This window comes from Bos indicus, chromosome 8 (assembly GCF_029378745.1).
Source record: "Bos indicus isolate NIAB-ARS_2022 breed Sahiwal x Tharparkar chromosome 8, NIAB-ARS_B.indTharparkar_mat_pri_1.0, whole genome shotgun sequence".
NCBI classification, from domain to species: Eukaryota; Metazoa; Chordata; class Mammalia; order Artiodactyla; family Bovidae; genus Bos; species Bos indicus.
In genome coordinates, this window is record NC_091767.1 from 104,003,698 (window position 1) to 104,031,280 (window position 27,583).

General features: G+C 44.4%; 1 protein-coding gene and 1 long non-coding RNA gene across 2 annotated transcripts in view; one reads left to right on the top strand and one right to left on the bottom strand.

Moving 5' to 3' along the window:
- TNFSF8 (TNF superfamily member 8) overlaps positions 1-17,437 on the bottom strand; it is a 31,382-nt gene extending 13,945 nt beyond the window's left edge. The window contains exons 1-2 of the mRNA XM_019966805.2: positions 16,930-17,437; positions 3,772-3,814 (exon numbers count right to left, since the gene is read on the bottom strand). Of these exons, the coding sequence (XP_019822364.1) occupies positions 3,772-3,814; positions 16,930-17,124 (238 nt within the window). The 5' untranslated portion in view covers positions 17,125-17,437. The remainder of the gene's footprint in view (positions 1-3,771; positions 3,815-16,929) is intronic.
- Positions 1-27,583, top strand: LOC109563392 (uncharacterized). Its single transcript, XR_002181346.2, has 3 exons — positions 1-1,708; positions 9,056-9,177; positions 18,329-27,583. It is a non-coding gene; the product is annotated as an uncharacterized lncRNA (long non-coding RNA).

A 27,583-nucleotide genomic window follows, 5' to 3' on the forward strand; every position in this document is an offset into this window, starting at 1 on the left:
TGGGGGGTATGTGTGCTAGAGGGCTGAACCCAAGGGAAGAGTGCTCCTGAGAGTGCCCCACCTGGTGGGTAGAGTGCAGAGGCTTCGCGATCACGTACGCTCTGAAACTCCATTCTGCTTCCATGTTGGGAGGCACCACCCCACCAGCCTCTCCACATCCCTAAATCCTGCTGCCAGCTTTGCTGCACACACACGTGGGTGCTTCTGGAACTCTGGGGCGATCAGGCATGGGGGCTTGTTCTGGGGTTGGGGCAAATACAGCACATACATGAGAATGCGTGGGATTCAGAACGTGCGGGAGGCAGGAGACAGGAAGGAGGATGCCGAGAAGCAGCACAGCCCCCCTCTCCCGGCCCCCGCGTGGCAGACAAGAATTGTATCTGTGGTCCCTCTGAGCAGCTTTGTGAGGGAGCCCCTAGTGACTCTGTTTGCTAGAGGAAGGGAGAAGGTCCTCCTCCCGGGGCCCTGCCTGGCTGTCCGCAGTCTCAGCTGAGCCGCCGCCAGGCCACCGGGTCCTAAGCACAAGAGCGTGGGGGTGAGGTGGCGGTCTGCCGGTGACAAGTCTCCTGGCCGGGAGTGGGAGGTGAGTGCTGGGACTCAGACATCCTCCCCTTACAGAAAAGGCTTGGTGTTCCGTGGTTTCCCTGCAGCTAAGTGTCGTCCTGTGTTAATGTTACTTTGGTGTGTGTTCCTGGCCCTGTTTGCTAAGCTCTGGGCTGCTGCTGGCTTCCTAGTGGACAGTTTCCACCGGCCGGCAGCACAGGACTCCCTGGTAAGAGTCTAGCTTCCACTCTCATCCACCTGAGGGGCAAACCACACGCTGCCCCCAGAGCCTCCTCCCTGGAGCCTCTGGGAAACAGCGCTCCTCTGCCCGGAGTGTCTTGCCATGGTTTTTCCAAAGGGAGTTCACTGCCTCTGCCTGTTCACAGGGGGTTTGTTGGGGAGGAGGCTGTGCCTCCTGCAGGAAGCCTGCAGACTTCCTCAAGATTATTAGGAATCATCTTTTTAGACTTTTTTCTTCTGTATTTACATATTGAAGGAAAGGTTAGAATATCATAAAGCATCACAGCTGGAAGGACCCTTCCCGTTCATTCAGTGCACCGTCTTTGTATGTTACAGACCTGCCCTGAAAAACGCAGCCTGCTGGTGTGGAGGTCAACTCTGGAGCCCAGGTCTTGCTCCAAGGTGGTATTCTTTCCACCTCATCTGACCACCGTGTCTGTAGGTGGTCAAGTTAAGACAGGTGGAGACTTTCATTAAGGACCACACACAGTAGGTCACTGACATTTTATGGCCAAAGCACATCGTGAAACTGTGTATGAGCCCCTGTGTCCTTGTCTTAAAATGCCGACTCAAGAGTCAATGATTGGGAAATGTGAAGATGTAGAAGCAAGGAAGAGCTGTTGGGCTAAGAAACTGGTAACAATCTATAGACTATCATTCAGCCACATAACAGAATCACTAAACTCCCAGTTTCCTGAAAGATACAGATAAAGGCCTGACATACATTCCTAAGTTGTTTTTACAGGAAGCAGACCCCTTTCCAGATGAAAACTGCTGACCACAAGAACATAGACCCTAGACTGAAACCAGAAGGTTGACCCAGAAGGTTGACGATGCTTGAAATTTCACCTTGTTGCCAACCAATCCAAGAACAAGCTGATCACACCCTGCTCCTTGAACACAACTCCTCACTACTGCCTCCAGGGTAGGTCACATCGTCTTCAGGGCATGGACCCACTGTGGCCCGCTTTGCCCGGCAAAGCAGTAAAAGCTTTTCTCTTTTCTACTTTCTCTTTTCTACTTCACCCAAAACTCTGTCCCCATGTTTCTATTCAGCACCAGTGGACAGAGGCTGAGTTTCGGCAACAATCATGTGGGGCTAGAGAGGAGCCCTGGATTCTGACTCCTGCTCTGCCATCAGTTCCCTAGACGACCTTCCAAAAGTCACCTTGATTCCCTGGGCCTCAGCTCACCACCTGCCAAACAGGACTATTAATCCCCAAGTTGTTTGCTTATAGGATGGAGGCTAAGATAAATCTAGGGTAAGAGTGGGAAGGTCTTTAACAAGAGTTTCATGGCCCTAGGGAGAATTATTAGCATTTTTAAATCTGGCTGCAAAGACATTGAATTGTGAACTGTGGTTGGTTTTACATTAGTTTGTGTTCTGATATCCACAGTGATGGCCCATATAAGAAGGGATCTGATAAGTGTTCTAGTCCATGGCTGCCAAAATTTTAAATTTCTATAGACCAAAATAATTACTTCAAAACCAAAATTAAGGACTCCAAAATGTAAATTTCAGTGACCAGTACAGAATGGGCAGCTTCTTATTTTGCCTGTTGTTGTTCAAACAAACAGACAAAATAACTCTGAGTAAAAAGCAAACCAACCTGATTCCCATCTGTATCAACCTTGTGTTGTAAAAGAAAGGACATTTTCACACAAAAACAACATAGAAAAGGACATGCTCTCAGAGGAAAGTATAGTTGACTGCAGGAAAAGGGGATCACTTGTGAGACCCCCTGTAGTTGACAATCTACAAAGCCTAAAATGTTTACTGTCTAGTCGTTTACAGAAGAAGCTAGCTAGCTTCTGCATTATGCCATGCTCCCTTCTGACGTGACAGTCTACAGAGGCTTGGTGGGAATCGAGGTCTCATGCTAAGTAATTTCAGCCAAAGTTCAGCTATTGTTGACAAAGCTGTAATTATCAGTCTGCTTTGAAATACACAGAGTGCTGCTCCATTTAGGGGATTCTGCCCTTACTTTCCAAGTCTCTGGGTGACAAACAGAAGGAGAAGCAGAGCTCAGGGTGTCCTGAAGGAACTCCAGGTGTGATTGCTCTTGGTGTGAGGAACTGTATCCACACACGTGTGTCCTCTGGTCCCAAGCACGCCCTGGTGTGTCTGTCCAGGTGCCTATGATGACCCACTCTTTCTCTTAGTTTTTTCCTCTGAGCTGTCTGGTCACCCAACTGTGCTTGCTGTCTAGGTTCTAAAGGTGACAGGACTGAAGGTTGGTGTTCTGAAATGAGGACATCTGGGTTCTAAGTTTGACTCTACAATACCCTGAACAAGACCCTTCACTTGGTCTTACTTTTCCTTTTCTGTGCAATGAAAACATATATCAGATGGTCTCAAAGTTTTTCACTTTTCCATGTTAACCTAACTCTGCATCTCACCAATCTGAGGCTAGTAGAGACAACCTATTGATTAGTGACTTTAGTGATAGAAAAATATGGGGCGAGGGAAGGTCTGTTTGACAAACCCTCAACTTCATTATGCATTTGGGCTGTAACCAGTTATTTAATGATTACTATATGTTGGTCACCATGCAAAGCAGTTTCCAGAAGAGATCTAACAGTTTCTCCAATACCTTCGTGAGGTTGTTATTATTACTCTCATGTCATAGATAAGGAACTGAGTTTCTCAGGTGGGATGTAGAGCCAAGATTCAGATCCACACCACCTGACTCTAGATGTTAAGCTCTTAACACAATAGCGCTTTGTGTTCCTCTTGGGTCCATGGGCCAGCCTGTCCAGAGGCAGACTTTTCACTAGTGGGAGAGTTGAGGGCTGGTGGGATAACGTGGGGACGTGAGGACAGCTCAGAAGCCGCTCGGAGGAATGGAGATGCAGCAGCTTGGCCCTGACAGCCCACCTCTGCCCCCACCCACTCTGTTGGACACTCACGATGTTTCTGGTGGTTAATCATCTGTGATGTGATATGGACTATCCCCTGCACAGTTACTCCTAATTCCAAAGTCTTACCTCCTTTAAGGGGGAATTGGCCCGGCGGGTTGGGAATGGAGTCCTGAAAGAGAAGAAAGAGAAAAGTTAAAAAAAAAATGGATGAGGATGTCGTCAGATTGAAACAGCTAGTCTTTTTCTTTTTCACTTTGGTTGCCCTCAAAGTATTGTGTAATTTAGAATTTATGTTCCATCTGACTCTTAAGATTAAAAAAAAAAAAAACAAACAAATTCACTGACTTAGTTTACATGAGCTTTACAACCTGTTTATCAGAAATAATATTGGAGGATTACTATCCACGTTTCACAGGTGAGGAACTGGAAGCTGAGAGGTAAAAAGTTTATGGCCATCAGGGGCGAGAATCTGCAGCTCTTAACTTTCAGTCCAGCGCTTTTTCTTTGCACCACCACATGTACTACTTTTTCTTACTTTTGTCAACATAAGGCAAACAACTGTAGTGTATAAATATATGTGGGCTCTTTTCTTCTATATTTGGTTCAGCAAACAGTGAAAGTATGTTGTAAATATAGCTGGGAAGGTACTATTTCTCCTGTGGTTGGAAATTCTGAATTGATAGAATGACTATGTGCCAAGCATTGTGAAGATACCATAAATGATTAAATTGGGTCCCTGTCCTTGTGGATTTATTGCAGATTTACATTTGACTCTAATATCTAAATACTTATATAACATGCTGCTGCTGCTGCTGCTAAGTCGCTTCAGTCATGTCCAACTCTGTGTGACCCTATAGACGGCAGCCCACTAGGCTCCCCCGTCCCTGGGATTCTCCAGGCAAGAACACTGGAGTGGGTTGCCATTTCCTTCTCCAGTGCATGAAAGTGAAAAGTGAAAGTGAAGTCACTCAGTTGTATCTGACTCTTCTCGACCCCATGGACTGCAGCCTACCAGGCTCCTCTGTCCATGGGATTTTCTAGGCAAGAGTACTGGAGTGGGGTGCCATTGCCTTCTCCGTTATATAACATAAATAAGCATAAATGTATATTATTTATGTTAACATTCACCTATGTTTTATTTATTCTAGAATAAGCATAACTGTATATATAAATAATCACACAGTTAAGAAAGAGGTTGCTGGCAGACAATCTGAGAGCAGATTGGCTCCTGAAGGAGGACCTGCGGGGTTGGGGAATGGAGGGGAGGAAAGGAGGTCTTGCTCACATGTTCTGAGCAAGTAAGCAACAGAAGCAGATGGGCAGTTTTTCACCCCGATAAATTTTTCAGAAGCCGTTCTCTACGTCTGCGTCTCTATGTCTTCCCTGTAAACAGGTTAATCAGTGCTATTTTTCTAGATTCCATATATATGCCTTAATATGTGATATTTGTTTTTCTTTTTCTGACTTACTTCCCTCTGTATAACAGGCCCTATATTCATCCCCTTCGCTGCAACTGACTCAAATTGGGGAAGGAGTGAGTGAAGTCGCTCAGTCGTGTCCAACTCTTTGTGACCCCGTGGACTGTAGCCCCCCAGGCTCCTCCGTCCATGGGATTCTCCAGGCAAGAATACTGGAGTGGGTTGCCATTTCCTTCTCCAGGGGATCTTCCCGACCCAGGGATCGAACCCAGGTCTCCCGCATTGCAGGTAGATGCTTTACCATCTGAACCGAAGGGTTTAGAGGCCGTCAAATGGACATGACCTATAAAGGCAATTTTGATGGTTTTATATAGAAATGACCTCTAATGGAAGAGAACGCAAATGGGAACTATTTGAGATACATTTCTATGTAAAATGTAGTTTGCACTTAATTCAGAATTTTAAATGAGCACTCTGCAACCGAGACCAAATATCAATTATCTCTTGAGGTTTTCTACTATGTACCAACATCAAATCTACATAGGAACAAATGTTACTCCTGCTTTTCTCTTCTATATCAAATGTCCTGAAGCCTTTGTGTCTCTCTGGAGCGAGGCCGAGTTTCTGAAGGCACATTCAGGGTAGGGCAAATTGAGAAAGTAGCACTGACATATATATATATATACACACACAGACTATCATGTGTAAAACAGATAGCTAGCAGGGAGCTCTGTGTAATAGAGGGAGCCCAGCCTGGCACGCTGTGATTGACCTAGGGGGTATAATAGGGAGCAGGGGGAGACGGCTCAAGAAGGAGGGGGTGTGTGTATATATATATATATATACACACACACACACATGTGTGCTAAGTTACTTTAGTTGTGTCTGACTCTTTGTGACCCTATGGACTGTAGCACACCAGGCTCCTCTGTCCATGGGATTCTCCAAGCAAGAACACTGGAGTAGGTTGCCATGCCCTTCTCCAGGGGATCTTCCTGGCCCAGGGATCGAACCTGCATCTCTTATGTCTCCTGCATTGGCAGTTGGGTTCTTCACCACTAACGCCACTTGGGAAGCCTATATATATATATATATATATATATATATATATATATATATTTATTTATGACTGATTCTGATTGATATATGGCAGAGACCATTGCAACATTGTAAAGCAGTTATCCTCCAATTAAAAAAATAAAAATAAATGAAGTTAAAAAAATTCTTCAGAGACTAGTTTTCCCACCTTGGGCTCTCTCCACCTTTCCCCCACCTCAACCTTGGAGACACCCCTCACTGTCCTGGCAATAAGGAGTGAAGTATCTTTTGACCTACCCAGATCAAGGTCTCCTGTAGTGTATTGGACTGAGATATTAATAAAGACCTAAAGAAATGTGAGCATTTTCATGGATTAAAACAACTTCCCAATGTCTAATCGAGCAAGAAATTAGTTGTTGCCTGCGTCTTATTTTCTTAGTGTTGTGTCAGAACACCTAGGACCATCTAGAGTTCTCTTTTTATTCTGCCACTGCTCTAGGGACTCTGTCCTTTTCCTTCCACTGACAGCTCTTCTGATCAGTGACTCTCCTCTCCAGCCCAAGTGGATGGTCCTGAGTCGAGGAGGTCTCCTGAGGCACAGCCCTGCAGAGCACTGATCTGGAGGAGGAAGTCAGTATAAACTCGAGGGCTTCAGCTTATCAGGGGAAAAGAAATGAACTTGGCTTGGAAGGTCCTTTCCTATTTGCTTCCATAGTCTATGATTTTACTGCCTTGGCTGAAAGCTCTTAACCTAATAAACAGCGCGGTACATCTGTGGTCTCTCAAGTACACACACAGTTCAAAGGAAAATCTGATGTCATAGATTCCCCTCCTGGTTGCCTCCTGAGACAACAAACAGCCTTTCATAAGTTAATAAACATCTGGCTTACTGCCAAGCATGTCCATCGATTAGTGTGATGTGCACACATGTGAAGAAAAACATCTACATTTAAGTGTGGTGCTGAGATGGTGGACTTCATTGGCTGCCCTGGAACATATCCAAAGACAAGGAGAGAATGCCAGAGCAACAAGCCCCGAGGAGCCATCGCAGTGGCTACTGGCAATTGGGAAATACCAGAGGATTGTACATTCAGCACGTGTCAAATGGGCACATCGTGTGTGCCAAGCTCTCAGTCATTGGAAGACATCCTGTGGATTTTATGGCTCAATCATTAAAGCAGTCATTCAGAACATACAGATAAATATAGAACTAGAATTGCAAGTTGTGGCAAGAGCTACGAGGGAGAGAGGCAGCATGTTTCCAGATAGCACTTGAACATGTGTACGAATCACTTGGGGAGTTGTTAAAATGAAAATTCTGATTCAGCAGATGTGGGTGGAGCCTGAGAGTCTATTTCTGCTAAGCTCCCAAGTGACAGCAGAGCTCCTGGCCCACAGAACACAATTTGAGGAGCAAGGCTGTAAGAAATACTATCCGAGCAGAGATCTAATTTAGGGGAGTCTGAGTTGGTGAAGTGGGGGTGTGGTCATTTGAAGGCTCTCTGGTTTTCTAGCTTCAGACAGAGGATGTCAAAAACAACATGTCATAGTACAGGGAAGAATCCTGTTGCTTAAACCTTAGCCCAGGACCCATGGCATCCAAGACAGAAGCGTGACTTTTGCTGCCTTGAAGAGCTCCTGGCATGAGAACAGGTCTCCATAGCTTCCCTTAGCTACCCCCAGTAGACAGGATCAAAGGATCAGGGCCAGAGGGGAGCCAAGGCATCCTTTAGTCCATCAAGCCAATTTTCACAGACAAGGAGACTGAGATATTTGTGAGTTGGTGGCAGATCCTAGAATGAAATTCTCAGTGCCCTTTCTATGCCCCTAGAGAGATGCTGTCTGCAGAAGCCAAGGACAGACCAGCTCATTCTCCTTCCCCTCCACCCAGGCGCCCTCCTGTTGGCCGTCTTTGCATTTGGAGGCGGAGAAGTAGGCGTAAAGAGATGACAAATTACATTTTGTTGAGGACCCTCTATGCCCTTGACACTATGCTGAGTGCTGTCCGTTTATCTACTCCTCTTTAGTAAGGTACCTCCCAGTCTAAGAATTCTTTCCCAAACCTAGCCTGGGGATCTGGGTCTTGGCTGGAGAAATGTGAACTACCATGCTTAGCAACTTGGCTTTGAGGTAAATAGTAAACAGGCTAGACACAGATAGAAGCAAATGGGCCCTCCCAGGTTTTCATTCTCAGCTCCATTGAGTAGCTTCCTCATAGCTCAGTTGGTAAAGAATTCGCCTGCAATGCAGGAGACCCTGGTTCCATTCCTGGGTTGGGAAGATCTCCTGGAGAAGGGACAGGCCACCCACTCCAGTATTCTTGGGCTTCCCTTGTGTTTCAGCTGGTAAAGAATCCACCTGCAATGCAGGAGACCTGGGTTCGATCCCTGGGTTGGGAAAATACCCTGGAGAAGGGAAAGGCTACCCACTCCAGTATTCTGGCCTGGAGAGTTCCATGGACTATACAGTCCATGGGATCGCAGAGTCAGCACAACTAAGCTACTTTCACTTTCACTTTAGTAGCTCAGGAAACTTGGTTTCCATGTATACCAACCAGCTACATTTCCTTAAGTATGCTTCTCTCTCTGTCTCTTTTTTTTCAGACTCTGAGTATCTCATGGGTATCCTCAACAATGTTTCTGTGTATGGAGGGAGGAACCCTCCCTACATTTAACCTTTTTGTTCCCAGGTGGAATGAGCTGTTCCAGTCATCTTCTCTGCCTAGGACTCTTTGTTTTCCCATTTCCTTTAATCACTGTGATTGCTAATAATTCCTCTCTCTGCTGGATTATTGACATAATAAGATATTATACATAAAGTTATGGACATTGTCAGATATTATGCATAAAGTGTTAGCAAGTGGTTGGAAATGGTGGCTATTTTGGTTACCCTCTTAATCCTAATGAAGTGTGTAATTTGTCTCAATACCTTGAAAGGTTTATTTCTTTTCACAGAGCAATCCTGTGCAGGGAAATCAGCTCCTAAATCTACTTTGACAAAAGATGCCCTCTCTTATTGAAAATGGCCAAAGACAACTGATGTTTGGACTATGCCAGGTGGCCTCACATCTTGTAAGGTGGGCCATGGAGACCTTTACCAGGAATGCCTCTCTTATTTTTGAACTAATGTGATTAAGCACTTAATGTGGGTACTTCAGAGGGGATGACAGAGGATGAGATGGTTGAGTGGCATCACTGACTCAAAGGATATGAGTTTGAGCAAGCTCCAGGAGTTGATGATGGACAGGGAAGCCTGGCATGCTGCAGTCCATGGGGTTGCAAAGAGTCAGACAAGACTGAGCAACTGAACTGACTGACTGAGGGTACTGAATCATCAGGGGCTAAATGCTTTACATGCATTAACTTATTTTATCTTTACCGCAAGAATTAGTGATTGACTGAGACTTAGAGAAATAGCTTAGTGGCTAAAGGTCCCTTAGATGGTGAATAGGAGGGAAAGGATTCAAACTGGGGCATATTGACTTCAAAGGCAATGCTCTTCAATCCCAAGCCACGTCGCCCCTCTAGGGTAGGGCAGGATGCAGCTGGGGCAGGAAATTCTCCTGAGACTCCATGATAAAGTGGATTGAGGTCCTAGAAAATTGTCCTCGGTAGCCTTGGTTTTGCTAATGTTAGTGAAAGTGGTCGTTGGAATACAGGGGCTTAAAGCAGTGCTTCTCTCACTAGGGGTCTTGTTAAAATGCTAATTGTGATTCTGTAGGTCAGGGATGGGCCCTTAGGTTTTACATTTCTAATGAAATGACGAAATCATCTTCCAGATGATGCCAATGCTTTGGGGCCAGGGACACACTGAATAACAAGGTCTTAAAGACAAGTGAACTCTGGGAGTTGGTGATGGACAGGGAGGCCTGGTGTGCTGCAGTTCATGGGGTTGCAAAGAGTCGGACACGACTGAGCGACTAAACTGAACTGAACTGAACTGAAAAACATTACTCAACACATAGTCAGAACACTGAGGTCTGCCTGTCCACAGGAATGGGGGAAATGGCTACTGGAGGCTGAGTGTGGAGCTGAGCTTATGGATAGGTTCAGAAGACCTTCCTAGTCTGTTGATGGGGTGGCTTCCTGTCATCTTCTATCTGTGCTTCTTGCCACCTGGCTCTAAGTCCTGCTGCTCCCTGGTGCAGTCTGGACTGATCTCTGTTCTGCGCCTGGCCTTACTCCGGCCCCACCTAGAATGCCTGGCACCATCTCCTCTTGCTCCCATCCTTTCAATGGAGAGCTCTTCTCCACTGACGCATGCCAGCTAGCAAGTACAGAAGAAGTGAAAGAATTAGGCAATCGTCATCCCTCAACCCTCAGTGCATTGGCTGATTCAGTTGAGGGTCATCACCAAAGAATGCCAAAACCATGGAATGAAGGATCTTTGAATGCCTTGGAAGTATTACCCTGTAGATTACTTAATAAAAAAGATTAAAGTGGTTTACTAAGAAGACTTCCCTGGTGGCTCAGATGGTAAAGCGTCTGCCTACAATGCAGGAGACCCAGGTTCAATCACTGGGTCAGGAAGATCCCCTGGAGAAGGAAATGGCAACCCACTCTAGTACTCTTGCCTGGAAATTCCCATGGATGAAGGAGCCTGGTAGGCTACAGTCCATGGGGTTGCAAAGAGTCAGACACGACTGAGCGACTTCACTTTCACTATGAAGACAGACAGTGGTCATGCCTTGAATCAACTGACTAACTGTTATTGCCAATAATGGGGCAACCTGACATATGCTTCTAGCCCTGCTGCGAAAAAGAAGAATATAACATTGCTTATGTCCTTTTCTTGCCCAAAATGTTTCATCTGAATATTATTGTGAGTAAACATTGACAGGCCCAAAATGTGACAATAGAACTGTCCTGGATCCTTTGAAAAAGTCAGTGTCATGAAAAAACAACAGAGAGCAGAAGAGACTGTTAGATCATTGCTTCTCAAACTTTAATGAGCATATAGATCACCAAAAAAAAAAAGTGAAGTTGCTCAATCGTGTCTGACTCTTTGTGACCCCATGAACTGTGGCCTGCCCAGCTCCTCCATACATGGGATTTTCCAGGCAAGAGTACTGGAGTGGGTTGCCATTTCCTTCTCCAATAACCTTATTAAAATGCAGAGTTTGATTCATTGCGTCTAAGGTGGGGCCCAAGAGTCTGCATTTCTAATAAGCTCCCAGAGCCACCTTTTAAATAGTAACATTCCAAGGTAAAACAGATGAAACCATTTCTGTATGTGACCTGAGAGTAGATTCTGGATCGAGAAACAAAAGGCACAACAGCTATAGAAGACGTTTTTGAACAAGTGGAAGAAATTAAAATATGGCCTATGTATTATTATAAACTGATGCTGCCAAGATAACATTAACTTTCTTGGCCATGATAATGGCACGCAGTAAGCAGGAGATGGGTGCTGAAATGCGTGTGGGTGAAAGGTCACCCTGACGGAACCTTTCTTTCATATTTATAGAAAGGAGCAGAAATATGGCAAGATACCAACACTTACTGAATTTAGGTGAAAGATTATATGGGTATTTACCATTCTATTTTTCAGTAGGTTTAAATTTCTTCAAAATAAAACTTCAGGAATCAGACACAATCCTTTTAATTCTTGGAGGAGGTTCAGCTTCCCTTCTAACCTCTTTTGCAAACCCCTTCCTCACCCCGAGCAGAAATTGTCTTCCTCTCTTCTGGTCTATGGCAGTGAGTGCAGCGCTTGCATGCTACGTTACTTCAGTCCTGCCTAACTCTTTGTGACCTTATGGATGGCAGCCCACCAGGCTCCTCTGTCCCTGGGGATTCTCCAGGCAAAAATACTGGAGTGGGTTGCCATGCTCTCTTCCAGGGGATCTTCCCACCCAGGGATCAAACCTGCATCTCTTGCATCTGCTACATTGGCAGGTGGGTTCTTTACCGCTAGTGCCCCCTGGGAAGCCCACATTTAGTGCCATTCTGCCCCAGATTCAAGCACGTGAGGGTTTGGGCCTCACCTCTCCAACTTAGAGATTCCCAGAAAACAGGGCTCCCACCTTGTCCACTTGGGTTCTTCCCTTACAGCTTAGCCTAGGGCTTTCCCTGGAGAAGTTGCTCAGTGGACTTCTTCGGATAAATAACTGACTGCATTGGAGAGAGTAAGTTGGATAGAGAGAACTATCACAGGGCATTTCAGTTCAGCCCTGTAGTTTATCTGGAGTGGAAACAAATCTAAAACCTTGCCACCGTCACCTCCAATCACTTCCCCTAAATTCAACTCTCGGTGGGGAAGTAGAGTGGCATTGGAAGGGTAATTTTTTTTTTTTTTAATAAAAGGAGTTTTCTCTGTTTATAAAGGGAAAGAAGGCAGTTGCTTTCTCTTCTTTCTAGAATACATGAGCCCTTCCTTACTCTAACATTGTGAAATGTAAATAGATGTCTCCAGGGGCTAGACAAGACCAGGCTTCTTGTTTATAACAGAAACATTTCTTAAGATTGAAGGCCTCCAAGCCAGTTGAACTGTGAACACCTCTAGCGTCAACCTTATTGCTGTTGTTTAGTTGCTGAGTTCTGTCTAATTCTTTTATGACCCTATAGACTGAAGCTTGCTAGGCTCCTCTGTCCATGGGATTTCGCAGGTAATAATACTGGAGTGGGCTGCCATTTCCTTCTCCAGGGGATCGTCCTGATCCAAGGATCAAACCCTCATCTCCCACTTGGCAGGTGGATTCTTTATCACTGAACCACGTGGGAAGCTTGTCCACCTTATAGCCTATATATGATCTATTTATAACCCTTTGTCTCTGGAGGAGATATGAGAAACTTTTTTCTCTTTGCTTTGCTGTATAAGTTGTGTGACATTTCATTCTGACACAAATGCATATACTCTGTTGTAATTACTTCATAAGAAATCAATTTTCTTTCTTTTCCATGAAGATCTGTCTCTTTGTTGGTTGGACTTCTACTTCCTCAAGAGTATTGTGTACAATCTCTTGAAAAATACACATTGCATTCCCACCTCCAAGGATTTATCCCACAGATAGACTTGCAGATGTGCACAGTGAGCAAAGCTTCTAGAGAAAATCTTGTGTCCTTCACTAGACACAGATGAAATATGAAGTACAATAAAATGCTATGTGACTCTTCAAAAGAATGAGATAGACTTCCATGTATTGACATGGAAGGATTTCCACGATCTATTAAGTCAATAAAGCAAGCTGCAAATTTACGGGTTTGCTATAATGACGTGTGTGTACTATATATTTATAGAGCATAGATTTTTGGAAAGACATGAAAGAATCTGTCAATTGTCCTTATCTCAGGAAAGAGGAATTGGTGGTTGGGTGGAGAGGGTGTGAGAAATTTCTACTTTTTTCTTTGCCTTTGCTTACTATTTACTTTTCTTAAACCACGTGGATATAATATTTTAAATGAATATAATGGTTTAAAGGTCAGTAAAATACAGCCACTTCAGAGACTTAAGACAATAGGCAATAAGTTCCATAAGTAATATGAAAACAGAGATATTTTTGGCTTTGATCAAGGTTCTATGTCCATTACTTAGAACATTACTGTCCTGCACACAGTAGATGCTCAAGAAATCTTTAAGGTTGAAACCTAAGTTCTTTGCCTCTCCCAAGGAATTTGCCTTTGGAGTTATTTGGTTTTCAAACCAAATCTCAAGGCGATCTTTGTCAATTTTCTTACATGCCCTACACTTCTCACTTTCCTCATGCTGATCCATTGGCCAGGAATACTCTCTCCTCTGATCTCTGGAGACCTGTTTGAAATTGTGCACATTTCTCAAGCCAAACTGAAACTCCAGTCTCCAGTGAAGTTTCTCTTAGATCTGCCTGGGAAAACATTCCATCTCCGTAACTTGTGGTTTCATGGTTAGCCCTATGTGCCTACATCCCATCACTTATTATATATTATAAGTTAATTTTGGTTTAAATTTTGCTTGTACATGTGTCTTTTTATTTAGAACTGTGACTTCTGGGGGCTTCCCAGGTGGTTTTGTGGTTAAGAATCCACCTGTTAATGCAAGAGATTCAGGAGACCCGGGTTCAATCTCTGGTCAGGAAGATTCCCCTGAAGGCGGAAATGGTAACTCATTCCAGTATTCTTGCCTGGAAAATTTCATGGACAGAGGAGCCTGGGGGGCTACTGTCTATGGGGATGAAGAGTCAGACACGACTGAGCACACACACAGTAACGGTGGGGACTTCTTAGGCCAGTAGAACCAGCTCATGGTTCTCACCTTGCCCCCACCCACCTTCAGAAGACTGCTGGGTGGCCATCAATCCATTTCACTTTTAATAACTGGGCTATGAGTTTAAGGTCCTTAGGTATCTCCCATTGATTCTTTTATTGGGGGTCCTATTAAGAGTCAATTCATTTGTCTAAGTTGTACCTGTACTAAAGCCTCTTCCCACAGGAACCTGGTAACTCAAGTTCAAGGAGATAACTCTCTCTTCTTAGTTTTTCTGACAGTTAATATCTGAATGAATTATTGGAAATGGTATGTATAAAACACTTAACTTGTATATCACAGTACTTTTAAGCAAGTTACTGATATTTCTCAGGCTAAGAAATCATAGTACATCAAACCCTAGAGTCAGATTGTGAAGTGAATCTTTTCATCTCCCAGAGTGAGGGGAAGTCAAGGAATTGGACGCCAGGAAGGACACACTCCCAAGAGAAGAGGAGGAAGGGAGATTTTTTTTTAGTGCTGCTGTGGCTGTCTGTGTCCTTAAAGGGAACAGTGGCCTCATTAAACAGCCAAGCAGTCTTGACTCCCACTTTCTCAGGACAGTTTAGGTCAAGCCGTGTCCCCTTTCTGTTCCTTGTTTTCCACATTTACAAAAATGAGGCAGAAAGATCCACTCCAGTTCCTTCATGGAAAGAATCAATTCAACCAAATGTGGGACTTGAATTAGGAGCATTCTGGAGCTCCTCCTCGCTTTATATGTCAGCACCACACCACGTACCAGGATTATATCTTTCTCTCTCTCTTTTCCCCTCTTTCCTTCTTTCTTTCTCTCTCTCTCTCATACCAGTTCTAGCTACAATCTAACTGAAGACATTTTCGAAGGCCACTTTAATTTCTTTTCTTTGGCTCTTGCTGTAAAATGATACACCTCTGATTTACTTCAGATTAGAATTACAGAAGTTATAGAGTCTGTACAGAATAAAAAGGGTCCTAGAAGGCAATGGCACCCCACTCCAGTACTCTTGCCTGGAGAATCCCATGGACGGAGGATCCTGGGAGGCTGCAGTCCATGGGGTCACTAAAAGTCGGACACAACTGAGCGACTTCACTTTCACTTTTCACTTTCATGCATTGGAGAAGGAAATGGCAGCCCACTCCAGTGTTCTTGCCTGGAGAATCCCAGGGACGGGGGAGCCTGGTGGGCTGCCGTCTATGGGGTCGCACAGAGTCGGACACGACTGAAGCAACTTAGCAGCAGCAGCAGCAGAATATTCTCAAGTGTGTTATTCCTAGTAGATGTAGATGAGCCCAATAAATGATGAGTTTCATAAACTTTACAATCTAAGTCTCAAATGCTAGCAATTCTGTTATCTTTCACTTTTATGGAGGTATGAGTTTCAAAGCTTCATTTAAATGTCAGTTCTTGAGGACACTTGAGAAGCAGATACCCAAGCCTTTTAAAGCCTGGTTCTTTTCAGCAATCAATAAGGTAAAGAGCATTCAACCTAAGACAACTAAAGGAAACCAGAACAAATTCTGCAGGATTGAAATACTATGAAAAATGAGAGCTTTGAAGGAATAAATAGAAATGTACGTACTTTGAAGGGGTGGTAGTATTGGGGGTACAGTTCTTAAACTATCAAAATTACTTCATTAAAAATTCATGAGCAATATATACTCTCAGTACAGTATTTTCTCTAAAATACATCCTGCTGGATTTGCTGTAAACACCAATTTCCTAAAATATGAATAAGCTTCCTCCTTCACCTCCTCTGTTTTCATAGTAATTCTTACCATTTACTTATAAAAAACAAAGGTAAATTTCCTGAGACCGCTTAACTTCACAGTGTGTACCCATAATTGCTTGTAGTTTCGGGGTTCTGAGCAGTCTCAGAGGGAACAGGTGTGAAAAACATTTCTACCTTCTGCCTCCATGAGCTGTGTTTTTGTGACACACTAAGCCCTTCAAAGCAGTGGGTCAGGAGGAAGCTTTGAACTTGTCTTGTGAGCTTTAACACTGACATGTCCAAGCTCTAAAGAGCCCTGGTCTTCTCTCTGGCCTCCTTTCCTTGCTCTCTTTTCTTGTTTTGGCCTCTGAAACTTAACTCCTGGCTAGAAAAAGTGCTTAGCATTGGCCGAGGCCTCTGAAATCTCAGGAATGTCTGGACTAAGAATACAGAATCCTGGAATCTGCTCTGAAGTCATCAAAGACATGACACTGGTTGTACAAATGTGTTACTAAGTTTCCTTGTCTCTTCCATCTTTAATAGAAGTCTTTAGATCAGCAACAGTTATTATTTTTTTTTAATTGCAGTATAATTTCTTTAAAGTGTTGAGTTCATTTCTGCTGTACAACGAAGTGAATCAGCTATACATGTATATATATATATCCCCTTCCTCTAGGAAAATTTCTCAAGGCTAAAAGCTCCTCTCCCTTCTTTGGCTCAGGTGTATATAGAAAGTTTGGAGGTGATGGCTCAAGAAAATTTTCCCTCAAAAAGCCAAATTATTTGAGAGGAGTGAGTTTCCCGTTTCTTTGCTCCCTCTCTCTGTTGATGTTGGTTCTTTGCTTCGTTTATCCCGAAGTCTCTGTGGAGAAACTGAACATAAATCAGAAAGGAAAGGCAAAGAAGAGAAGTCCACTTACCGTCTTCTGAACTACCAGCACCATAATGGTCGCCACAGCAAAGACGAGACACAGAGCCAGCGAGGCCGTGGTGAAGCAGAAGTACCCGCGGCCCGTGGTTCCCCAGTGGCTGGTGACGGAGCCTGCGGGCACATGCATGGCTGTGTCTTGGGACGGGGCCAGTGGGTTGAGTGCTCGCTGCGGCCCTGGGTCCATTCTTATATAGGCTTCCCCACATCACACCTTATCTCTCCTCATCTGATTCGGTTCTAGGCCCATCTCTGTTCCAAGAAGGATTCTCCCCCTGCATCCTGGATCATGTGACTTGGAAAAAAACCTTCACCGGCTGCCTCACGAAGAAACTCTTCTCTGGGGGCGTGAGGCGAAAGGCAGCAGGACGGGTGGGGGACAGGCTCATTTTTCATCGCCAGGGATCAGTTTGAGTGAAGAGAAACTGTAGCTATAGAGAAGGTGGCTGATGTCAGAGGCCGAGTAGGAAAATGACGGTTTCCCTACGCTGCTGTGTGTGTGTGTGTGTGTGTGTGTGTGTGTGTGTGCGCGCGCGCGCGCGCGTACACACAAAGCAGCTGCTGTTTCAGTCAGACTCAGCCACAAAACGCCTTCCGGCTTGAGAAGCTGCACGTTCTCCTCAGCGCGGCCTGTGGCTCAAAAGTCCTCATCAGAAAATCTCTCTCTGCTGGGCCTGGAGGGCATGGCAACCCCTACTCCAGTATTCTTGCCTGGAGAATCCCATGGACAGAGGAGCCTGGCGGACTACCGTCCGCGGGGTCACACGGAGTCAGACACGACTGAAGCGACTTAGCACACGCAGGGAGGCTGGATCCCCCGGACCGTGGCAGAATGACTCAGAGGGGTTGATGATGTTGGCTCCTCTTAAGAACTGGAAATGCTACCAGATCTCTGGCAAGGAAGAGCCCACAAATGTGGAAGTTTCTCCACAGGGAGAAAAGCTTAATGGCAGGATGAAATTGGGGGACAGGTTCAAAGATGCTGTCTGAGAGCAGCAAACTGGCAACACCGATATTTTGAACAAAAAAATCCTCCAGAGTATATTGGGATCTGTTAAATTTGCATGTAAAGTTGGACCTGCGGTAAAACTCAGAAAAAGGGGAAGCAGCTGGCAGCGAGGGTGGGGGTAGGGAAGTGGTATGGTGAGGAGTGCAGGGGTGTGTGTGTCCTGGTGGTGTGTGCGTGTGGGTGCTGGGCGTGTGGTATGTGTGTGCTGTGCATGTGCGGAGTATCTGCATGCTGTGTGGTGCGAGTTGTATGTGCTGTGTGTGTGTGTGTGCGCACGTGTGACTACTACAGTCGAGCCTCTTCTGTCTCAGAGTAACACAATGCCCCACTTCACCCTCACCTCTGCCCTCTGAGGCAGCTAAGATTTTTTTTTTTTTTACAGATATGGGAAAATTGAGAATCAGAGAGGACAGACACTGCCTCAATCAAAGTTGCAAATGTTGATCAATGGAATCACTTGGGTAAACAGTTAAACCCTGCTGGCCCCGGAATCCCTGCTACTGTCATTGTACGTGAGGTTGAAAACCTGAGGTCCTCTCTCAGCCTTCCCCCTCTCCCTTATGGTCTTGGGTCCTTGTACAAACCCTTATGCCCCTCTCTTTTTTTCCCTGTCTGCACTGACAGGCACCATAAAGATCAAATGAGAGCGTGATATAAGAGTACTTCTTGAATGGGAATAGACTTGGCAGAGGGTATTGGACCATTCTGGTTGAATGTTCCAAATAGTCTGGAATTTAGACAGAGTGGATAGATTCTCAAGGCAGGCAGAGCTGCCCACATCTGACTACTAATCATCTCCATTTCAAAAGACCATTTAAAAAGTGAATTACTGCATAACCAGTGCCTCCGGATGTAGCTGTTTGAAAAGTTCATTTGGAAGTACCCAGTCCTTTGCAGCACCTCTCCCCTTTCTGTGCGCTTTTCAGCTGCTGGGTATCTGCGATCCCACAGAAATCCCAGAGCCCCCCAAGGAACTGTTCTGTGTCCAGAGCCGAGCTTGGATTACTGCGACTTTGGCCTTTGCAGAGACCCCACTACTGAGCATCACCTGACTTGGGTCACTCTTAAGAACTGGTCTGGATATTCCTTCCCAGTGAATCCATAAAATCATAGGGATCCTGGAAATGGAAGAGCCAAAAAGAGGTAAATTCTGGGGGGCTACATAGAGTGGTATAAAATGTACCATCAGTTCAGGTCAGTCGCTCAGTTGTGTCCAAATCTTTGCGACCCTGTGGACTGCAGCATGCCAGGCTTCCCTTTCCATCACCAACTCCTGGAGCTTATTCAAACTCATGTCCATCGAGTTGGTGATGCCATACAACCACTTCATCTTCTGTCATCCCCTTTTCCCCCCGCCTTCAAGTGTACCATAAACAAGGAAGATGAGGTTCCCTTGATCCCAAGTAGGACTTGGTTTGGGAAGAAGCGGGTGCACATATCCATTGGATCTGTCACTGAGGTGGGAATAAAGCAAGCCAGCGTCTTCGGGGGTACGCACCTGGCTGATTCAGGGAGAAGACTGTGTCCCGTGGTGGGCTCGGGGCAGTGAGTGGGAAGCAGAGGGCTCTGTCGTCCGCCCAGAGCCGCTGAGAACCGGCTGCTCCCTTGGCCTTTCTCTGCAGTCTCTTTGATGAAAGTGGAAAACTTCTGATTGTTGAATGGAAGCTGTGGGTGTTGAAAAATAAAAAGACTTTGCTTGAAGTGCAGGTCTTCCTGAAGGCCTGCGGGGCTCAGAAGAGCAGTGGAAAAAAATGTTTGTCTTACAGTCACAAGTTTTGCATACAGTGTAATGTCCTGGGAGGGAAGGCTGACAAGGGGGAAAAAAATCTTTGTTTTTTATTCAAAGATTTTTATTTTGTTTTTATTCAAAACCCTTTGTTTTAATTCAAAACCTTCTGAGCAGTTGAGATTTTCACATCAGTTCGGTTCCCTGTTGGACTGCGGACCCAGTTTCGCTCCTCTCCGTGTGGCACTCCTCTACTGTTGAACCACCTGTGGTTCCCTGTTTCTCAGCCCCGTTGGTCTAAACTCTCATCTGCTGTCAAGCTGTGCCTGAAGCTAGCCCGGCCCACCTGGTGGTCCCATCTCTTGGGTTAGCTGGCTTTTTTCTCCTCTCTATTCAGCCACCCAGTGCACAAATGGAAAGAGTTTTTACAGAGCTTCTTGTTGAGTGATTTTCAAATCCTTTCTGGAAGCACCCGCAGTACAGTGAGTGTTAAAAGTCATGAAAGTGGAGTTCTCCGGCTAGAGCAGAGTCAGGAGAAGAAGGGCTGATTGCAGGCTGCTCATTCATCATTTAATAGCCAGAGGTCTCTCCAAGGTGGAACAACATTGGGAAACTTGTGATTTAGCTCAAACCCCTCAATCCTCAAACCAGGAAACTGAGCTAAAGGAATGGAAGTGACCAAGATGGAGTGGGGTAGGGGAGTTCCCCTGGGGAGGGGTAGATAACTTAGAAGTCTCTGTGCTCGGTCTCATCTGCTTCCTACTGATGTTCCAGGCACACTCGGGCTTCTTGTCACATTCTCCTCGCCCTTTCACAGCTTCATATCCTTCCTGTCCCTGGAGGCCCCTGCCAGCCTGGATCCATCCTCTGGGAAAGCCTATCCAGACCTCTCAGGTCCAGCATCTTCACTCCAGAGCCCACTGTCTTCATGCCACATAACACTGCATCTCATTATCTGCTTGTCTTGACGTCTGTCCAGTGTGTGAACATGTGTGAATTTTGCCTCCCCCTTAAGATTGAGAGTTTCTGGGGGCAGTCTGCACCTTTCTAGTCTTCTGAGTCCTCACATCCCACCCTGTATTACTTGATGCAGGGGCTACCTATGGTCAATCTGCACTCAATGAATGAGTTGATTTTATGTTTATAGAAAGAGAAAGTTCTAGAAGTTTGGCTAATGCAAAAGAACTGTGTGATGGCATAGGTGTCCCTGACTTCTCAGTGGTCCCACCTTTCCCTGTCCTGCTCCAGATGGCTCACCCATTGGCTCTTACGTTCCATCACAGCTGCATGAAAGTCACCACCAGCCTCCTTTCAGCCTGTAGTTGCTGAGGAGTGGCTGCAGCATCTGAGACGCAGTGAGCAAACAGACTTAATCTCTCATCCCTTCAAGACGGAATCCCATTTAAAAACACAAATACGAGCCGGCTGTAGGATCCCCCTACCCTCCTTTGTTTCCCCATAAGAGAGACTAATACTGCTATCATGTAGACACCTCGTTGTTCCCAAAGTGTGGTCCCTGAACCAGTAATAGCAGAACTTAGTGGCTGGCACTGCAAATTCTGGGGCTCCACTCTACACCTACTGAGTTAGAAACTCAGGCTGGGGTATGGTAATCTGTGTTTTAACAAGCACCCAAGGGAATTCTGACTTCTGAAACCATTTGGAAATCATTGGTTTAGGGAAATAACTTCTCCAGCTTCTAGAAAGAACCTAGAAGGGATCATCTTGTCCAGACTCTGGCCTTTAGGCAGGTGAAATCCTACCCCTATTTTGTAGACTAGAAAACTGAAACTCATTAAGAGAAGAAGAGTGTTGCCATGAAGACTCATTTTTTAAATCCCTTGATTGAACCCTCTTTCTAACCTCAAATATGGCTATACGCTGCAGAAATACTATTGCTTTTGCAGATAGAGATATATTTGTAGTACTTATCTAAACTTCTTTTGCGATGATCACTGTATGTAGTAGAGACAAATCTTAAAAAAAACACCCAAAACTCCTTGTGTAAAAATACCCCATGGGTATTTTAAAGCGGTAAAACTGGCAGTGAAACTACCTACTGAGGAGAGTGGGTCCTGTCCTGCTAACCGGAGTGGCCTTTATCTTGCTGAAGGGAACTAACTTGAATACATCAGACATTGGTGTTAGCCAGAGTGATTGTTCCCTAAGAGGATCCAGTGATGAAAGATATAGTCAGGGCAGGTTTAGGGCAGGGTCAGCAAACTGTGGTCACTGGCCAGTTTCAACCCACCACCTATTTTAACAAATGCAGTTTTATTAAAACAGTCATGCATGTTTGTTTATGCACCATCTGTGGCTCTGTTTGCATTGTAATGGCAGAATGAAGTAGTTGTAACAGAGATCTCAGGGCCCAGAAAGTCTAAATTATTGCTATCTAGCGCTTCACTGGAAGAGTTCAGTGATCCCCGGTTTAGTGTATTAAGCTCAGGGCAGAATAACCAAAGAAAGGATCTGGAGAAAGGAATAGAAATGTGTTTCCCAAGACTCCTCTGTAAAATCTTCACTTCTGTTTACATTAAGTCATGCTTGCGTAAGAACTGAGAGTGAGGTGTGGCAGAAAACATCTAGGAAATACATAGATAGATATACTTTCAGTATTGGATATATCCACATGTGTGTGTTTATAAACACTAGATAATATACATGTATACAAGAATACACACATGTTAATTCTGCCTACTTTAAAAAGGGTTTGAGGCAACTTGAAATAAATGCACAAATATGTAAGGACTGAAGCCATTACAACAAGGCAAACAGTAGGAGCCCAGATATGAAGGTAGAGTGTAAAGTGAATGGATTAAGGAATCCTGGCTGATGACATTGTCATGAGCACAACACACACACACGCCTGAGCTTCCTGGTAACCAGGGCAAAGAAGAAAGAAAGCACATTGGGTTGCAGAACTCTTTGACTGTAAAAAGCAGATGAGTTCAAATGGAGACGTGGACCCTTTGCTGCTTGTATAGGTGCTTTGAAATAGACTCTCTGACTTAGGATAATTCAACTGACAATATTTTGACTTGACGATGGTGTGAAAGTGATATGAATTTAGTAGAAACCTCCCTTTGAGTTTGGGATTTTGATCTTTTCTCGGGCTAGCAACACAGGTATGATACTTTGTCCTGATGCTGGGCAGTGGTGGCTGCAGCTCCCAGTCAGTCACAAGATTACCAGGGGAAACGACAATTCTGTTCTGCACTTTCAGGGTAGTTTTCATTAAATTACATGAGATACTCAGCACTTATTATAAAATAGGCTCTGTGGCAGGTGAATTTGTCCAACTATAGGCTAATGTAAGAGTTTGAGCACGTTTAAGGTAGGCTTGTCTAAGCTATGATTCTTGGCAGGTTAGGTGTATTAAATACATTTTCAATTTTCAAATTATAAAAATTACCTTCAATTTACGATGGGTTTATCAGAGCATAATTCTACTCTAGTTCAGCAAATGATTGTAACCTATGAATTGAAAGTATGACATGGCAATGACTTAGGATAAAAGCCGTTTTAACAAGTTGAAAATACTGCAATATTTAAAAAGACATGTTGCTTTATGGTTTTCAGTGACACAAAACTAATGATAGGTAACTACTAGGGAAGCAAGAGATTCAAGGGAAAAAAGGAGAAGTAAATGGCAACCCACTCCAGTATTCTTGCCTAGAGAATTCTCTGGACAGAGGAGCCTTGCTGGCTACAGTCCATGGGGTTGCAAAGAATCGGACACAACGGAGCGACTAACACTTTCACTTTTACTTTCCTAACCTCTAGGGTCTTCCAGTAGAGTTGAAGGACTAGAAAGCCCTTTAATTTACATGGTGCTTAAGGACTCAATTATGGGCTGATGTACTGCAGTCCAAGGGGTCGAAAAGAGTCAGATGGGACTGGGCAGCTGAACAACACAATAAGGACTCAGTTGTCATTCAAAGAAGAGAGGTGGGTCTGTACTTTTTTGCAAAGCTGAGGAAAGGTCTTTCCATATCAATAAAAAAGACATGAGAAGATAAAGAATGATGTGGTACACATCATCCACTAGGTGTACAGGAGCTTCCTATGCTGCCCTCAGGAAGCTTATAATTGGATGAGATGGCAATTAAATAAGTGATTGAAATATGACATGGCTGATATTAATAACAGATGATTCAGGGTGTTACACGTGCACAGTGGGAATACGCGAACTCACCTGTCCCTCTCTAGGGGACTTCCTTGAGGTGACCTCTTTGACGTCTACATTAGTTTAATGAGCAAAAATCCACCCAAACTCTTCTAGGTTGTCTTATTGCCTTTCTTTTCCAGTTTAAAATCTTTTAGCATCTCTCCTGTGGAACCCTGGTTGTGTTTCCTTTGCAAGGCTTCCCGGGCCTTCCCCTAAGTTTCCTTTTCAATCTCTGATCCCTCATAAACCTTCCCACCCTTCCAGGTGCAGTTTATGCTGATCCCCTCACCTGCTAATCTCTCCCCTGAATCCATTTCTCTGCAGGTAGCATCCTCACTCCAACATCAAATTCCCTATCTTATATCTCTTGCTCCAACAATTCAACAGTTTTTTTTTTTTTTTTTTTAAGTTGCTGTTCAAATGTTTTCTCTTCTCTGAGCTTCCACTCCCAACTTCTAGTAAGAAATAATATATCCCTCTTTTCTCTGTAGGACTTCATAGCACACCTATACCTCCAAGCAATAATGATGAGAGTAATTATTTTATGATTACAACCACCACTTACATTTAATGAGTTCATATTGTGTGCCACACACATTACATTGATAATGTCATATATTAGTTTTTACAAGTAGCCCATAAATGCTGTTATTCCCATTTGGCAGATAAGGAAACTTAAACTTGGAGCTGGCATTCTGACATAGCCTGCCTGATGGCAGAGCAAGTTGCTGTAAGCACTGTGTGATTATGTTGCCTGTACTCTAGGAAGCTAGGCTTCCTGATGGCTCAGAGTCTTCCCTGATGGCTCAGCGGGTAAATAATCTGCCTGCAGTGCAGGAGACACAAGGAGATGCTAGTTAGATCCCTGGGTCGGGAAGATCCCCGGGAGGAGGAAATGGCAACCAGCTCCAGTAATCTTGCCTGAAAAATTCTGTGGACATAGTAGACTGGCAGGCTACAGTCCAAAATGGTCACAAAGAGTTGGACACTGAGCATCTGAGCACTCTAGGTAGCTACCGAAGGGCTTCGTTCCCCTAGATGGACTATAATCACCTTGAGAACACAGCATGTCCCTGCAGGAAATGACTTACATGTGTCTGCAACTAGCAGGCACCCAGTAAATGTTTAATCTATAATCTACCTACCAAACCCATTTAAAATACATAATATTGGTGAAAAACGCCATTTAAAAAGTTTTTCATAAATGAGGTCTAAACATGAGACTGTCCCAGAGAAGAGATCCCAGGCCGGGTCCCCGCCCCAATTCTTGTTGCCTTCTGTCTTCCAAATTCCTGTCTCTTTCCCTACCCCAGTCCTTGCTTCTAAGCATATGTGTTCACCCATGTCTAGAAATGGAAGCAGAGAGAAACTCTGACATAGAGATGTCAAAGGACATTAGGGTGTTCTTGGAATGTACTTGGTGAACGAAGAATCAGATGAACAGATGTTATTTGGAGGAAAGGAGAAAGATAAAGTGTGGAGAGGGAGCGGCAGACGTCTGGAAACTTTTCAGAAGGTCAGGATCTGTTCTTTTGAAGAGAAGAATGCCTTGTTTCTGAGATATTCAAACTTTTTTCATGTAAAGTCCAGCCCCTATTCTCTGATTGTGTTAGATTTTCGGACTTCACTGAGGGTGGAGATTGACACTGAAAGATGTCCCAAAGTGTTGTTTCCTGATGTTAACAAAACCAGGAAATGACCTTTTCTTTTCTCTTTAAAGTGAGCTAACTCTTTTTTTTTTCAATTTCTACGAAATCTGCAGCTCAATTGGTCTTTGTTTTGCAGTAAAAATTGATTTATCCCTGGAATAAACAATTCAAATTAAATAGGCGCTTTTAACTGGTGCAGCGCTGCATATTTTTAGTTGTTAAGGGCCAAGCAAAGGAGAAAAGATGTGAACCACAGCAGAATGCACCAATCCATTTTTTGTGGCTGTTATTTTTACTGGAAAGGAGAGCAAAGAAGTCCCAACCTAATCTAACTTCTTAACACCAACTTTTCAGTTGTGCAAAGAAAGAGGGTATTGGCAGATAAAAAATGCCAAAATGTGAGTGCTTGCACAGGGCATAATCCAGGAAGTGGGGCAGTAGGGTGTGAAAAACTAGAAAAGCGGGTAGTGGAGCACTCTCCGGGAAGGGCATTGACAGTGAAGCTACAGAGGAGCACAGACGTTTGGAGAGGGCTTAGAGAGGTGTCCTGAAAACACAGACCCGACTTCAAATTCCTTCCCCTTCCTTCTACTCAGAAATGAACCTCTGTTGAGCACTTGCAGCAAGATGCTTGTGATTTTTGAGAGGGATCCTACTTAGTCACCCCAAGTCTCAGCTGTTTTTGTTGGTAATATGACAACAATCATTGTCACTTTTAGGGTAGTTAAAAGATAGATCTTGTGTTTAAAAACACCTTAGAACACCTCCTGATACACAGCGGGTACTTGGTTTACATTTGTTGGAAAGGTCTGAACTTTTCTTCTTGAAGTTTTAGATGCTAACTTAGTGAAATACACCACTGGGTGCATATTCAGGCAACAGAACTCTTCCTCCATCGTCCCCCGTCCAAAGATGTCTGTTCTCTTTCCTTTCTTCCTCTTTCTCTCCTCCCAAACTCTTTCCCTTTCTTTTCTCATCTGTCCTTGTGCCCTTCTTGGTTTAACTTCCCAGCTGCAATTTAACCAAGTATATTTCTCTCTTTTATTTTCATGTTACATGTCTTTTTGTTGGTCCCTAATTGTTTATAACAAATATATATTCTTTTCGTAAAGAAGATACTGGAAACAACCTATAATCCATATCCATAGGGAGATCACTAGCAGTACTTGGGATTGTATTAAATATACATTATACCGTTGTTTGCTTTTTAAATGTGTGTAGTTTCCCATAGGTCATAGGAAATATGTTATTTTCTTGTCTGAATATCATACTATCTTTCACTACCTCTTTCCAGGGAATGTGGAATATATAAAAAATAAAATTAAGTTTCTCCCTCTGAAACCAGCCTACAAGGTGGTTAGCATGTGCTATGTGCCCTTTTCTTCCTGACATGTAAAGTTGCTTTCTGGGATATCCCATTCTGTCCTTCGGGTGAGAAGTGTACGCAGTAACTGACAAGTAGCTGGACAAGCTGAAAATCTTCCATAGGAACTGAGAAAGCGCAGTGCATCAGCACAAGGGGGCTTCCCAGGTGGCACTAGTGGTAAAGAGCCTGCCTGCCAATGCAGGAGACATAAGGGACTCAGGTTCAATCCCTGGGTCAGAAAAATCCTTGGAGGAGGGCACGGCAACCTACTCCAGCATTCTTGCCTGGAGAATTCCATGGAAAGAGAAGCCTGGCAAGCTACAGACCTAGGGTCACAAAGAGTCAGACATGACGAAAGTGACTTAGCACACACACACACATTGGTACAAGGGACTCATCTGCCAGTTTGGCAAAATCTTAGAAGCTGCCCTACCCTTAAAGGACTGATACCCAGGTGTGGCTTGGCAAGGTGTTCTTAATGGCAAGCTCCTCCCATGAGGTTCTGCCTTTGATTTCCCTGTGAATGCCCCTTGGAGCATCCAGACTAAGCAAAATCGGCCCAGGTCTCCTGGACTTTCATGGGACCAGAGAGACCTGTACCCTGGAGGCCATATGGCTTTGCCTTTCTTTCCCCTTTTTCTTCTTTGAAGTGATGGAACTTGATAACCACTTTTGGGGGGAGAAAATAAAGCTCCAAATTGGATACATTTAAAACATTGTGGAAG